The sequence below is a fragment of the Cygnus olor genome, chromosome Z, assembly GCF_009769625.2.
Source record: "Cygnus olor isolate bCygOlo1 chromosome Z, bCygOlo1.pri.v2, whole genome shotgun sequence".
Taxonomy (NCBI): Eukaryota; Metazoa; Chordata; class Aves; order Anseriformes; family Anatidae; genus Cygnus; species Cygnus olor.
The window spans coordinates 10,872,124-10,886,812 of record NC_049198.1 but is presented as its reverse complement, the minus strand read 5'-3'; the positions used below and the strand labels follow the sequence as shown (position 1 = coordinate 10,886,812).

General features: G+C 44.1%; 2 protein-coding genes across 3 annotated transcripts in view; both read left to right on the top strand.

Moving 5' to 3' along the window:
- Positions 1 to 12,963, top strand: part of CCBE1 (collagen and calcium binding EGF domains 1) — a 95,722-nt gene extending 82,759 nt beyond the window's left edge. Inside the window, exons 7-11 of one of the 2 annotated variants that reach the window (XM_040540180.1) lie at positions 5,259 to 5,379; positions 7,346 to 7,485; positions 7,578 to 7,613; positions 8,134 to 8,169; positions 9,254 to 12,963. In XM_040540180.1, the coding sequence (XP_040396114.1) occupies positions 5,259 to 5,379; positions 7,346 to 7,485; positions 7,578 to 7,613; positions 8,134 to 8,169; positions 9,254 to 9,487 (567 nt within the window). In that variant the 3' untranslated portion in view covers positions 9,488 to 12,963. Of the gene's footprint in view, positions 1 to 5,258; positions 5,380 to 7,345; positions 7,486 to 7,577; positions 7,624 to 8,133; positions 8,170 to 9,253 lie in introns of both variants that reach the window. The other variant, XM_040540181.1, reaches the window with a different exon arrangement.
- A 450-nt stretch (positions 12,964 to 13,413) lies between these two features.
- Positions 13,414 to 14,491, top strand: MRPL17 (mitochondrial ribosomal protein L17). Its single transcript, XM_040540188.1, has 3 exons — positions 13,414 to 13,640; positions 13,716 to 13,784; positions 13,910 to 14,491. The coding sequence occupies exons 1-3, from the start codon at positions 13,467 to 13,469 to the stop codon at positions 14,180 to 14,182; spliced, it is 516 nt and encodes a 171-aa protein (XP_040396122.1). The 5' UTR covers positions 13,414 to 13,466; the 3' UTR covers positions 14,183 to 14,491.
- Positions 14,492 to 14,689: the final 198 nt, after the last annotated feature.

The window sequence follows — 14,689 nt, the reverse complement described above, 5'->3', positions numbered from 1 at the left end:
ATAAAGATGATGGCAGCAAGATTTAAAATCGTGTAGCAATGTCATCTCTTCCTTTTGCTTCTGCATTGCTTGTAAGCAGATTGCTAACCAAGCTCACGGTAACAGGGTCTGGCAAACACACATCACAGCCTGAGCCCAGGTTTCTTGGCAAGCTGTGTTGTCCTCAGCTTTTCATTCATTCTGAATGCAGAGGATTTTGGACTCCATCCACCTTTAGTATATGTAAGTGCAAGACATTCTGCTGATGAGGGAACATGGGAGAACATGATTTTGCACTACCAGGGTGTTGATACAGGATGTGTGCCAAATAGGAGGTGTGTGGCTAGACAGAAACATCACTAGCAGACACATTTACTTTGGTTTTTTAGAAAAGAAAAATCCCTGAGCCACAAGGCTTTTTTTTTTTTTTCATTTGTTTTTACCTGTGTCTGTACAAGCAGAGCATATAATGCACCTTAAAACTTCCCCTGACCTTTAACTTTATTTGCTGCTGTATGTGACCTCCTTTAGCACTTTGGTAAGATTGAAATAACCTGGAGACCCAGCCCAGGGTTTCGAGAGCCAAGTGCAGAGGTGCAGGTGTAATGCCCTTTCTGGTGACACCTCCTCTGAACACTCAGGTTCTCTGAAATGGAAATGCTCTGCATGAACATTCTAAGCAATTCACGTTGACAGGCTGTAATCATTTCCCCTGGGCTGCTCATTTAATTTAATTGTATAAAAACGTGATTTGGCGCCACCTGTTGCATATAATATTGTTCATTAACGTGATTTAAAACCAGGAGAAAGGAATCTGCTTCGAGTTTTCCTTCTGTATCAGTACGGGGACAAATGTGGACGGAAATCCACGTGTGACAGAAATTCTGTTTTTCAAACAGCCCCTGCTAGTGAACAGCAGACGGGTTAAAGCAGAGCGGTGCTGCTGAGCGGCTGCTTGTCCAGCCGCAGGCAGTGAGGCTGAGCAGGCTCGCACCGCTCTGGGATCTGGGACCACACTGTTGGCCAACTAGCTGGCTGCAAGAATTTGTGGAGACTAATGGCCTGGATTAATGGAAAGTTTTATGTGTCTGATTTCCACCGTTAGGTGCCTGTTATCCAGAATGCAGCCCTGGGAGCCTAACGCTGTCGGTACCTGTTGCTGTGTGCACTTGTTGCATGGTGTCTGTGGCCATGCCAAGCAGTTCGCCCTTGCCTCTCAGCTAATTCCCGTCATGGTCCATAGTCTAAATTTTCCCCAGGTATTTTTCTAGTGAGACTTGATCAATTTGGCATCCTCAGAGGAAGCCCACTGGGTTGTGCCTCATGCAGACAGAGCTGGAAGAGGTGAATCCCCAGATGCATTCAGCATCTTTTACCCCACAGCAGGGAGAGCTTTTGCCCATGCAGAGAGCAGATCTGGCCTCACCCTGCTCCTCAGCCCAAGGAGACACAAACCCTTGTGTTTCACCAGCCACTCCCTGTGGCCAATTTCTTCTGCGGAGGACACCTCTCAGTATCTGTGGTTGAAGCTTTTCTGTTTCGTACAGAAAAATTCATTACTGTCTGCCAGAGAGACACTTTATGGGAATAAGTCTTTAGTCTTGTGGTTAGGGCTTTGGCATTCTATGAACTTTATGTGAAATTATGTTTAGCAGAAGAGCCTGAGAAGGATCCAATCCAGCAAAACCTATAACTGGAAATCAGGGTGTGCTTCTGGCGGTGAGAGGTGTAGTTTTGGGTCTCCTTAGGAAAGGAGGGCGTTGAACTCAAGTCCCTGCCACCTCTGGAAAGCAGACTAGCTATCGTATTAAAGAAGGAGGTGATGGCAGCAATACCATCACGGGGGGGGATTGCACCATCAATTCAAAATCCAGTGTACGGTATTTCAAGGATCAAGAATAGAAAGTCAACTCACTTGGTTATCCATGGGACACACTCTCCCCTTGATTTACAGGGGGCTGGGGCAGCCCTAGACTGACCTCAGACCTTGCAGGAAGGAGGAAAAGCAGAAGCTGGAAAAGTAGGGGAAAGATATCTGGCATGTTGACATGCAGCCAATGATTTTTTAAAAAGTCAAGTAAGCAGTTCAGCTCTTGGAGCTGGAGCATTGCTAGATCCTATTGCACAGATGTGTTTAAACATCTTAATTAGAAATCTGTGGTAAAATTCCACAACTCTCCTATCAAGCTCTGTCAAAGTCATCTAAACCACAGATCTCCTAGAAACCACCCAAAATACCAGATGCAACATCCAACAGCGAACTTATGGGAATCTCGTTTCTAGCACTGTCTTTCTTTAAAATTTAGTCTCACTAATATTTGCACGCACATGGAAAAACATTATTTTTCAAGGGCCATTAAGATTTGGAGCTGTGGACGGAGAAAGCCAAGGTCACTCTGGATCACGATCCTGGTTCAGTTAAAAGGTGAAATAGAAATTAGGCTAGTGAGTATAGCCAATCCCTGAGAGGATGTGAGTCAACATCAAAAACACATGGTTTGGCCCCACTGTATGTAACAGCCATTTTCTGGCCAGAAAATATCAAAGAGCAGTGAGCTAGACCAGAGCCTGGGTATTTTGGCACTCATAGTGTATGCCTTAAGTCCAGCTGACTCAGTGGGGAAACATGTGTAGATGCTTTCACAGCAGCTATGTGATTTTTTATTTTTTTTAACTTACTAAGTTATTTGTTGAAACAGCCTTGCTGGCCGGAACAAGTCAGTACCTTATTTACGAAACAGAAAAGAACACACTCTGAAATCATTTTCACAATGAATTCTTGCTACTAAATGCATCTTTTTAATCCAGACTGGTCATTTGCCATATAATCTGAGAAGCTGTTCAGAGCAGGGGCTATACAGTAAGAAAAAGATCCCCCGAGTAGGATCTGGGCCAAAATTTTCATACAAGCTCTGGAGAGGAGATCAATTAATCTCCCACCCCCAAGGAGAAACACTTATTTGTTCTTCAGCATGAATAAGTGTTCCTGCTGGGGAAAACTGGAAGAGATGAAGTGATCCTAGCCTGTTTGAGTCTCACCAATGACACCAAAAATATTCTCACAAATATATATATATTTTCCCCCAAAATATAATGTTCTCAGGATCTCACATTTGTGGTGTGCTGACCAAAGCTGGCCATGGGACCTCCTCATGCTGGTCCCTGGCCAATGCAGCTGTGATAGCCCCCAGCTGCTGAATTCCATGCAAGGTGCTGTGACCCACGCAGCAGCCCTTTAGCTGCAGCAGTCCCACGCTTCAGGCTGAGGGGTCATTGGTAAGTGGAGTTTTTCCCTGGAAAAACCCAAGATGACAGCACAAAGGGCCCACCCCCAAAGTAGTAGATATGCTGGAGCCCAATTTTCAGTGTGAGCAGAAAGTAAGGAGTTCCACCCCTGTGAGCAAGCACATAAAGCTCACCCAGTGGGGCTTCCGTGAAGTGCTGAACTCATCCAACCACAGATTTCAGGGGAGGTAGAGTGAATCTACCAAATTCCTGTGAGACTTGCATCACATTGCCTAATTTCTAATTTCTATATAGTGCAGTCATCTTGCCCTTGGAACTGCAATGCTCTCCAAAGCCCAAGTCACAAATGGATGATAAATCCTTCTATTCCTGTCATCACATTTTGTATCCCAGTCTGAAACATCAAGCCAGTGTTTCAGAAGTGCCACCAGGAACTGTCTTAGTGTTTCCAATGTTCTTTCCTCACTTTCTCTTCCTTCAGAACTGTGCTGGTGCATCCAACCCAAAGCTGCAAGCAACACTGGCTGCCCTTTAAAGTGCAGTTCTTCACTAATAAGTTCTTTCCCAAAAGAAATTTGCCCATTTACACTATGTATTGCAAGTGCATGGCTTTGTTATATTTTCAGTGCTTTACAAACGTTAGGCTTGCAATAAGGGCAAGAGAACATACATCAAATAATTACAGAAGCAATTAGGAGCCTTGAGAACAGTCCAATGAAGGGAATTCCAAATAGCTAATTAAAAGCACTACCAGACAGCAGGAGTCATCACGTATTTTAGTTAATGCAGCTCTTCCACGCAAATGTTGCAGAATCCACTGAGCCAAGTTTATTCAGGGCAGCAACAAAGCTGACCCAGATCTGTCCTGGTATTGCTGAAATATCCTTTCAGTTCTGTTTGGCAGAGCAAAATTCCCAACTGTACATGCAGCCATTCACTATTAATAAACTTCTTTCCTCGCTGTAGACTGGTCTTCTGGCTTGTTGTCTCCCTTCAGCCGTCTCTGCAGAGACTAAGTATTTGCAGAATATTTTAAAATGTGTTTAATTATTAAATACATTCAATCAGGGCAAGCAGAATCTGATATTTAATGAGCAATGACATTTTAAACCACAGTATGCAATTCTCCTTGCATTCTCATTTGCTTGTGCCTTGTGTCTTTACGCAGAGCAGATGCAGACATCCATTGGGTTAAATGGTATGGTTACAGGGCCAGATCCACAAAGCATTTTGGTCTCTTATTGAAACCTATGAAAAGCTAGGGACTTGTGCAAGCAATTGGGAACTTAATATCTGAGAAAATGTTGGCCTGAGGAAGAACAGTAAATGAACAGAGGAAAATTCATATAACGAAAAATAGGTTTTCTGAGAAGATCCAAGCAGTTATTAGCCTTCAGTTTTTGGCAACTCGTTGCTGTATCTCTCCTGAATTTCTCCTGCCCTCCATTTGGGAAGACTTGCAGTATTTCCACGATGACTTGAAAGGTGAACAGCCTCATGGGAAATATCAAGGTTTCTAACATGGTACTAGCTCCGTGTCCCAGGGGAAAGAAAGTACCAGAAGGTATGAATGCCTTAAAATCAAAGGGTGCCATGTTTTTCACATAGTATCTCCCAAGCCTGGGCTACCTCCTAGGTATAAGATGCATGAAGTGTGGATCACCTCTAGGATCCCCCATCCAGGTTTCATGTTGTGTTCCACCTGATGAGGCAACTCATCTGCATGCAGCCACTCTCCAGTAGCGTGCCCATACATATGAGCTGGGCTCATACTGAGTTCTTTTATTGTTATTGGGGAAAAATGGTTGTGTTGTTGTGTTGGTTTTTTTTCTCCACACATTAAGTTGTTTGACATAATGTGAAGTCCAATCCTAACAGTGGCTCCAGAACAGTGCTAGTATAAATGCAGATATTGATAAAGACTTTACATTTTCCTGAAGCACTTAAATGTGCTATTTGTCCACATTACAGTTTAATCAAGAATTTATCCAGATGAATAATGGAGGCCTTACTGTGATTTTTGGTTTTGGCAGGTTGCTTTGCTACCAAATAATGCTGCTGATCTTAGCAAACACATCACTGGTGAAAAAGTGCTTGCATCTAACGCTTATATCCCTGGCCCCCCAGGCCAGCCTGGCCAACAAGGTCCTCCAGGTAAGATACAGACCAGAGGGATGTGAGTGTGAAATAGTGCCATGAGTAAAAATAATAAGCCTCAGTCTTTCAGTATGATAGGATTTCATGTGTTACATAATTTGATTGCTATGATTATATTTGCATTTGTAATAAAATGAAAAACTCTGCAGTCATTATTCAGTCAGCCTCTGCGAACTGTCTAACATCACTCCATTGTGTTTCTTAGTCTCAATGTATTTCTTGGCGTGCAAGCTGTGTTTGTTCTGTACGTGTTAAAGTTCTCCCTCTCCCAGGGACATCTCACCTGCTTCAGATGTCATTTCCCATTACTTAACTGTCTTAAACACTCTCCATTTCATTTCAGAAATACCTATTACTTTAGCTCACTGTCATTAGTAGAGCAGAAAATGTGCTTTCAGTTTGCGAAGGTTTGTGCCAACTGTTTTATTTTCCCTTGTCTTGTTCTGCAAGGATTCATTTCTTGGTTTTATGTTGTGTTCTAGATTCAAAGGAATCTGAAAAGAAAAGTAAAACTCCACTCACACCTTCTGCACTTTGTTAAGGTATAGACTGAAACAATGAGAAAAGCAATGAGTTCCTAAGGCTCTAGCTTAAGCCAGACACCCTGCAATCTGCAGCCAGTGATAGTAAAAGTTTTGCTAAATCCGTTGAATGCAGATCTGATTTGGGGTTAGTGATAAATGCAAGGAATTTTACTATTGTTCTGAGTTTCTGGAATACTCTTACAGAGGACTAGCTGGTATTTCATACCAGGTTTGATTTACTACCTACTGAACAGCCCTCCATTTATCCCCACTTTTGCAGTCTTGCTTTGTTTTTTGAGTCTTTATCTCATTTTCTTGGAGGACAAGTATCTTCAGTCTTCAGTATAACATAAGTGCAAGGACAATGTGGTTAGAGATTCTGCGTCAGACTCTGAAATGTACATTGTGCCGTCTTGCAATCTCTCTAACGTAGGCCTGACTCTGCATTTCTTCCATCTGGTTTCCCCATGACTGAGCTGTCCAAGGTACTGTAGAATTCTCTGTTCCGCTTGAAAACCATCCCCGCTGACCTCTTCCCCTGCCCCACCATTTGCAACAGGATGGCTGGGTCTTCAGGAGGAGTCTGAGAGGTTCATCGCTGAACTTGATTTTACTCCTTATGAATACCCTAGCTGTAAATATTCTGTCCTGCTGAACCATTTTTGCCCTCGGCCTTTTATTTCCTGTGTCTTTCATGTGCCTTCAGTATGAAGAAAATTGCTACCCCCTCTAATTACAAAGCACTTCAGCCAGTGACACTTTAATGATCTTCATTTTGTGTAAATTCTGTTTCAGGTGCCTTATTTTGTGTTTTGCTTTTCATAGTGTTTCCCTTGATATAAACCTCTACTTTGCTGCCTGGTGCCTCGTAAAAACTAACATTCTTTGCTGAACCAGCAGAAGCTGAAAAGGGTATAAAGTGAAATGCAAGAACAGAGCCTTTCTTGCCCTAATACGTTGGCTGCTGTCCTGGGAAACAGAGAGGTGCAAAACACTGCTGAAAAGGGCTTGCTCCTGTGCCAGTCATGTAGATGGCTTTGACCCAACATTTCCATGAGTTTTCTGAGGCTTTCTTTTTATGAGATGTTTCTCAGATGTGATTTGTTCTTTCTCCCTTTTTTTCTTTGTGTGAAAATGAGGCTTTTCTGCTTTTCTTTTCACCCCTGGTCTGTGTCCCTAACTGCTTGGCAGTGGAGATCTTGGTTTCTTTGAACACACAATGTTTAATTGTTTCGTGAAGATCTCTTGTACCCACTGTGACAAGGAGTAATGTCTCAGATGACTGCTGTGTTGCTTGTGTTGCTGTGGATTTGTGGATTTGAGTGTGTTAAGGCAACAAGCCCATTGGGTGGTTCAAAAAGTAGTCAGTCACCACTGCTCGTGCTGATGAAATGTCCTGAAGGCTTTCCCTGGCAGGTAACCTTTGCTGTCAATTGCAGGGGCCCCAGGACCAAAAGGGAGTCAAGGAGTTCCTGGGTCACCTGGACCTCCCGGACAGCCAGGCCCCCGCGGATCAATGGGACCCATGGGCCCATCTCCAGACATATCCCATATTAAGCAGGGCAGACGGGGCCCTGTGGTCAGTATTCTCACCTCCTGTCATGCGCTGCATGGTTGGCCTCAGCTCCACAACCTGTCATGTCCTTGTGAACGCCTTCTTTTCTGTTACAGGGCCCACCAGGAGCACCGGGGAGAGACGGCAGCAAGGTGAGGAGAGGTACTGTTTTCCACAAGGCAGGCACATCTAGTCTATGCACTTGCAGTCACACCCTTTTACCTCCATATTTCCTTTGCTAAACAGAAAATGTCCCATTGTCCTATCACCTCTTGCCTTTCTTCTCCAATTTTGTGCTTCTCATTCCTTAAGTCTTGCAAATAATAGCACTGCCAGGCTGTCAAGCTGCTTTCTTTCCTTTGGTGTGTTAGCCCATTTCATTAGTCTGCTCTTTTGTGAATTTCTTCTCTTAGCTGGTCTGTTTGTTACTGTCTAGGAGAAATATCAGAAGCACCAGACTCTGCTCCCACTAGAGCCAGTGGCAATTTCCTGTGTTCTTCCTGATATATTTGTTCCTACTTCATTTTCTTTTATTTTCTTTTCTTTTTCTGAGCAAGCAAAGTTAGCAAACGCTGATGATTCTAGATCTGTAGCCAGTGAGTCTGCAAAGGTAAACTGCTATTTCGGTTTCCTTTAGTCACAGCAAACTAACTGAGGTGGTATTGATTACAGGGGGAGAGAGGTGCACCAGGACCAAAGGGAATACCTGTAAGTATTGCTCTCAGCAAGCAATTCCACACCAAAGTGATGTTGGCTACTAACAGGCCAGCCAAAAGAAAGAAAAAAAGAAACAAACAAACAAAAACTTTCCTTTGTCAAAATCACAGTGAATGACACTTTACATGCCCAGAAAAGGTTATTGGAAAGAAAGAAATTATCCTTTTTCATCCAAGTTTCTTTCCTACACACCTCCTCCCTCGCTGGATGCTACACCAAAGGCAGTAAGTGCCCCTCCACCCTACAGCAGTGGTGGGACACGCTCAGGAGGCAGAAGCATGAGAACCCATGCCAAGTGCTAGTTAGTGTGGTTCAGCCTCACTACTAATGGGAGTAAGATCTCTGAAACCTTTTAAAATCCTACCTCTCTTCTCTCTCTGGGACTTTGAGCAAATCACCAAGAGAAGGATGAGTATTTACAATCTGTTTTTAGGTGAAATTGATTAAAATGTTGTTTCTCATTGGCGGAATGGATTTTAGGAAGGTGTCCAGTGGGTGTTCTCAGTATTAAATAGTGTACTTTACTGTGTGAAGACAGCTAAAAAGAAATGATGATTTTCTGAAATTAGACAAAAACACAGGGTATATTCCCTACATCCTAATTACCGATAAATTTAGTAAGAGATCAACCGCAGTGGGGTTAATGTATTGAAAATTATCTTCCGGACATCAGCATTCCCCAGATAAATGTAATAAATATTAATAATTATAGATTAATTAGTTATTTTAAGAATGTCATTTCTATTATTTTAATATGAAGCAACACATGGAACCAAGATTTCTCTCCTCTGTTCCCATGAGGTGTTGAGATGCTCTCAGGAGGCAGATATAGCAAAGAATTGTTAAATAACAAAGAGCTGAGAATCTAGTAAATACAGGCTCTGTCTGCAAAAACATTTGCCTTTTGAAAAGTGTTTCCTGATCAGGTTGATTTGAAAAGAGGCCTTTAATTTCTGGCAATAGTTACGAAGCAGTATTTTACTGAATTACCCCTGCAAGGGCAGTTATATTGACCTGTTTGAAAACTGTAAGAGTAAAGTGGAATGTGATTAATGACCGTGCCTTGTGGCTGCAGGGCCCACCAGGTTCATTTGACTTCTTACTGCTGATGATGGCAGACATCAGGAATGACATCGCTGAGCTGCAAGAGAGAGTGTTCGGACACAGGACTCATTCATCAACAGAGGAGTTTCCATTACCTCAGGAATTTACAAACTATCACGACACAGTGGATTTTGGATCTGGAGAAGACTACAAACCGCGGACATCACCCAGAGACTCCAGGATACAGAAGGCAGCCCATCCTTAGCTATGCCTACTGACAAATAGACCCCCTTTAGAGTTCTTCACTATAAAAATGCACTGACAATGTAAAATATATATATATTATTTCTCAGTTTTCTCTTTGCTTTTCCCCAACCATGCTGCCTGTACTGTAACTTTCCCAGTTCATGGTGGCCTCCCTGCAGTAATTCCATACCGTCAAGCCTGCACCGTGCATTGTATCTAGACTATCAGGAAAACCTTCTCAGTGTATTGGGCTAGCAGGACTAAGGCATACACTAGTTAATGGGGCAGACCACAGCATCTCATCTGCCTACCTTTGGTTCTGTGTCCAAATGACCCAGTACCTAGATTTTGCAGGGGTAGGGGAGTAGCTGAACATCATCCCTGAAAGACATCAGAAATGGAAACCTAGGTCCATGGTTACTTTATACATGTAAGTGAATTATACCACTGAACTCAAGTCTCCAGCTAGTGTCCCCGGGTTTAGGAGAGTGTGAAAAGTGGATCTCTGTTTCACAGCAGAGGTCAGCTTTATGTGAATTGTCTCCTTCTTTATGCCCCACTTTGGCACGAAAAAGCCAAAAAACATGATGAAGCAATGATATAAAGATACTGCTTGTTGATCTAGAAATGATTTGAGGGGATCTAGTGACCTTCTAAAAGGCATTCACAGAACTGGAACGCAGGAGTTACAGTGTATTTGGCTGGGTATAGGAGGAGTGGTAGGTGCAGGAGTGCACATGATGAAACATTTCAAGTGGTACGAGCATAGCTAAGTTGAGGTACTGCACATGGGATCCTGTATTTCTGAAGAGGGATAAAAGGGAGTACCCTTGTTTTTTACACTGGAAAATTGGATGCACAAAGTTAGACCATACCTCATGAATGATGTATGTTAACTTCTTTTTTTTTTCTTTTTTTTTTTCTTTTTTTTTTTTCTTGGATTTCCACAGCTGCTGAGGACTTTGCCATGCTTAGAAGATAAAGGAGAATATTAAGCACAAAACTGCAGTGCTGTATCTGTGTAGCTGCTGTTTCTACCATATGTTTAGTACTGGGTTCTGTCCATGTTACAAATGCAAAGAAAATCTTATTTTGCCATGTTTTCCATGGCTTGCATGTTCTAGTAAAATAAATACTATTAAAAATATAAGCAGGCCCTTTTCAGATAATATGGAAAGATTTGGATCCCTTTCCATATTCTCTGGGCCAAAAGATAGTTGGTGTAATCCCTACCACACCAGAACAGGTCATGTTGTATAAACAGCTGGCTGTCTAGACCTTTTATATCTTTTGTATATTATCTTATGGGGATATGTTAATTCTTGTAATTGTTTCCCAACTCCTCACTATAAGTATGCCACAAGCAAGGGCATTAGCTTTAAGAACACTAATGTTCTTTATTCCTCTTCACGTTACACATACATCAGTATTTACAAAGCAATGACTAAGTCACTGGTAAAGCTTAGAAAAAATGATAGTGCTCTCACCCTATGATCTTTGGGCTTCTCCTCTGGAAGGAGCTCACCGAGCAGCTACAGATCCAAGTAATCTTGTGAATGAGGTAAAGGCGAAATCAGTGAGACTTGGGGAAGGAACTTGTGGCCAAAGGAAGGATGGTTTTATACAGAGCAGACTGAAAAAAAAAAAAAAAAATCTCTAAGGCAGCAATCTGAGGCATGTATGTGTTATTTTCTTAATTTTAAACAGGCAACTATGTATAAACAATATAGTTCATGAATATGCAATAAGCACATTTGTCAAATTATGTATTTGTAATCCTTGCAAATTATGTAACTCTTGGCTGCGTTTACCACCACCACCCATGACCTGCTGGATCAGGTTGATTTCCACAACAGAAGTAGCAGCTGCAGTTATTTGGACCATCAGACACTAAACAATAAGTTAAACAACTCGCTTCCTACATACGGACTGCATTTTATTGCCCTGTGCCCACAAGGAAAATGTGTTCTAAAAAAGGCACTTACTTGAGTTCTAAACTCTGCTTTTCCACAAGTACCAAATGAGAAGTTTCTACATGGAAAGCTTGACCATTGAATTCAGGGGAAGGCAACAATATCCTGCTTTGCATAAGTATTTAGGGAACTTCTTAGAGTGGCTCAGAAAAGTAGATAAAATACATGCCTCACTCTGAGTGCAGGAAGCTGTCCTACAGACTTGAGAACATAAAATAGGGTGCATTTTTACATGCCTGTTTGAATGATGAGCTCAATAACTTCCCTTTCTGGAGTCTGCAAGTTTTTTCACAGCCCAGAGCTGTTTTTGTTTTTGTTTTGCAGCAGACATGTTTCCTCCATAAAAAGGTGAAGGAAAGAGCTCCTTGAATTTGTCCTTGTGCTTCACACTCCTCTTTCCACAGACTCCTTGCCCCAAAGTGCTGTTGGCTGAGTCCCGGCAGCGGTGAGAGGACACCATGGTAAGGCCAAATCCACCCCACGAGACACAGGAATTCCTCCAGCAGGGAGAGCCCCTCTGAGCACAGCTATCTGGGAATGTTCAGCCTTCTGTCTGCATCCGGCTAAGATCTTTGTGTAGACTTTTATAATTTTATTTCTCATTAATTGTATGATAGCTTTCATAACGTATTGTATCAGAAACATTTCACTACAATTTCTAGAGAAATACATACAGACATTCAGATAGAAAAAATGATGATTTCTTCAGCATACCCAAAGTTTTATAAAGCCAGACCTGAGGAGTCGTTTCCAATTTTAAGCCTGGTTACCAGAGAGAGGGAAGTCATTACCTTGTAAATTATTTATTACTCTGTGGCTCCAAAAATAACTACCCAAGAATCCAAAATAAGAATGTAGAAACATCTACACGTCTAGTCATTACTAGGCTCATGCACATGACAACTTTGTTTCATATAAATACTATGTATAATTTTATTAGAAAGAAATATTATTTTGATGTTAAGACATCAAGTTATAAGCAGAAGGATAATAAAGAGTTTGTTATTTTATTAATATTGGAAATATATTTAATGGAAACATTTGCAAGAGTGTGTAGTGATGGGAAAATACTGGTTGTTAATAAGTTTAACAGAATCATAAAGCTTGGAAAATGTTCTTTCAACACTGTGCCAGGTACATACAGGATTAGTCTTTCTTGCAAAGCTGAAATACTGACACGCAGAAATTGCTATATGGTCAGGGTAAACCAGGAAAAGGATTGGAAAAGTGATTGTAAATGAAATTACAATAATCCCTGGAGTTATTGTTGGCATCACAGCTTGAGTAACGTTCTTCCAAGAAGTATTTCAGAGTTAGTATGTTAAGCCCCAGAGAAGCAACAAAAGATGAGGTGGGGTCCAAGAATTTGTTAATTTCACATTAAAATCCGTATGTTTGTTCCTATTACACATTCCAATAACCATACAGGCCATTTTATTTATATATGAAATACTAAAATATGTATAAAATGATTGTGATTTTATGATGTATTCGTAACAACAAAGATATTTTTTCTTATGCTGTTGGTAGTTGCTTTTGTTACACATCCTTTCGCTTGCGGACGAAAACGTTGGGTGGAAGAAATGAGTGGGAGGAATTAAGAAGCTGCAGTTTAGGATTTGTTTTGGAGCTCGCCTGTAGAGCCGGCCATGAGCAGGGATAAGGGGGCATGAGGTACTGCAGGATAGGATGGGTTTGTGTGTGCGGAAATGGGGAAGAAGCGGGATAAATGTGAGGGCTGTGCACGGACTGTGCCTCCCAGCTCGGTCCTGTGAGGGCAGTGGGCGCCGCCAGGGGGGAAGGCAACCCGGCCGCTCCCCTTCCTCCCCTCAGAGCCCACCCCCGCGGGCCGGGCCGGGACGCGACGCCACCGTTGCCTCACAGGCGGCGACGGAAAATGGCGGCGGAACTACAACTCCCGGCATGCCTCGCCCGGCCTTCCCCACCGCCCCCGTAGGGACGCCATTACCCCTTTAGGCGCGCGCCGCTAACCCGTCACAGGGGCGCGACGGCGAGGCGGGCGGGATGCGGCTGTCGGTGGCGGCCGCCATCTCTCACGGGCGCCTGTACCGGCGCGTGGGGTCGGGCCCCCGGTCCCGCGTCGACCTGCTGCGCAACCTGGTGACGGCGCTGGTGCGGCACGAGCGGCTCGAGGCGCCCTGGGCGCGCGCCGACGAGATGCGGGGCTACGCCGAGCGGGTGAGGGGACGGGACGGGGCTTGGGGGGCACACACCGGGCGTTACCGGGCGATAACGGGCGCTGCTTCCCCTCAGCTCATCGACTACGCCAAGCGGGGGGACACTGACGAGCGAGCCATGCGCATGGCGAATTTCTGGCTGACGGTAGGCACCCCCCTTCATCCCCTTCCCCCCGCCGTTCCCCTCATCCTCTTCGTGTCCCCCCCCGGTCCCTTCTGTGCCCCCCCCCCCCCCCCCCCAGTCCCAGAGCTGAACATGTCTCCCCGCAGGAGAAGGACCTCATCCACAAGCTGTTCAAGGTGCTGGCGCCCCGCTTCCAGCCTCACCCCGGCAGCTACACCCGCCTGCTGCAGATCCCCAACCGGGACGGCACGGACCGCGCCAAGATGGCAGTCATCGAGCTGAAGGGGAACCCCTACCCGCCGCTCATCCGCCCGCGCCGCGACAGCGAGAAGACGCTGCTCAACCAGCTGCTGAAGGGGTACAGGGAGGACAGCCGGCGGGAGGCAGCCCCGCGGCTGCCCGAGGGCACGCCGCTGTAGGCAGCACGCTGTGCCCCAAGCGGCATCCCACAGATTTACAGGGATGGGGTTTGCCATAAGCTGCCCGCGCACTGTGCAGTGGGTTTGCCCTCTGGGAGGAGATGCCTCAGTGCTCTTCTGAAGCACGGGATCAAAAGATGTCCCAAGAGGTCACAGGGCTTATTCCTAGCCTTAAATTGTCACAACAGCAGCACAAGCTCGAGGTTTACTTGCCCCTTCCTGTGCTTTCATACTCAGCAAGAGAAGGAAATCAAGCTGGGAGCCCTAATGGTTGATATTCACTGTGTAAATAAACTATTTAGAAAGTGAGCTTGCTTCTATTTGAATTATATTCCTCTGTACATGCGTTGATCTTCCCCCAAAACTGTCTTTATTACATCTTCTGGTCCTACACACTGGGATAGTGTCTCTGCTGTGATAGAATTGAAGTGTTCTCTAGAAGCCAGTGTGCAGGCCTTCAGGGCTGCAAATACAGTGAAAAATCAGCCTGGTTGTACTGTTGCAGCA

Coding starts and splice junctions, on each gene's coding strand:
- MRPL17 (XM_040540188.1), top strand. CDS start 13,467: ATGCGGCTGTCGGTGGCGGCCGCCATCTCTCACGGGCGCCTGTACCGG. Junction 13,641..13,715: donor TGCGGGGCTACGCCGAGCGG/GTGAGGGGACGG, acceptor GCTTCCCCTCAG/CTCATCGACTACGCCAAGCG. Junction 13,785..13,909: donor TGGCGAATTTCTGGCTGACG/GTAGGCACCCCC, acceptor GTCTCCCCGCAG/GAGAAGGACCTCATCCACAA.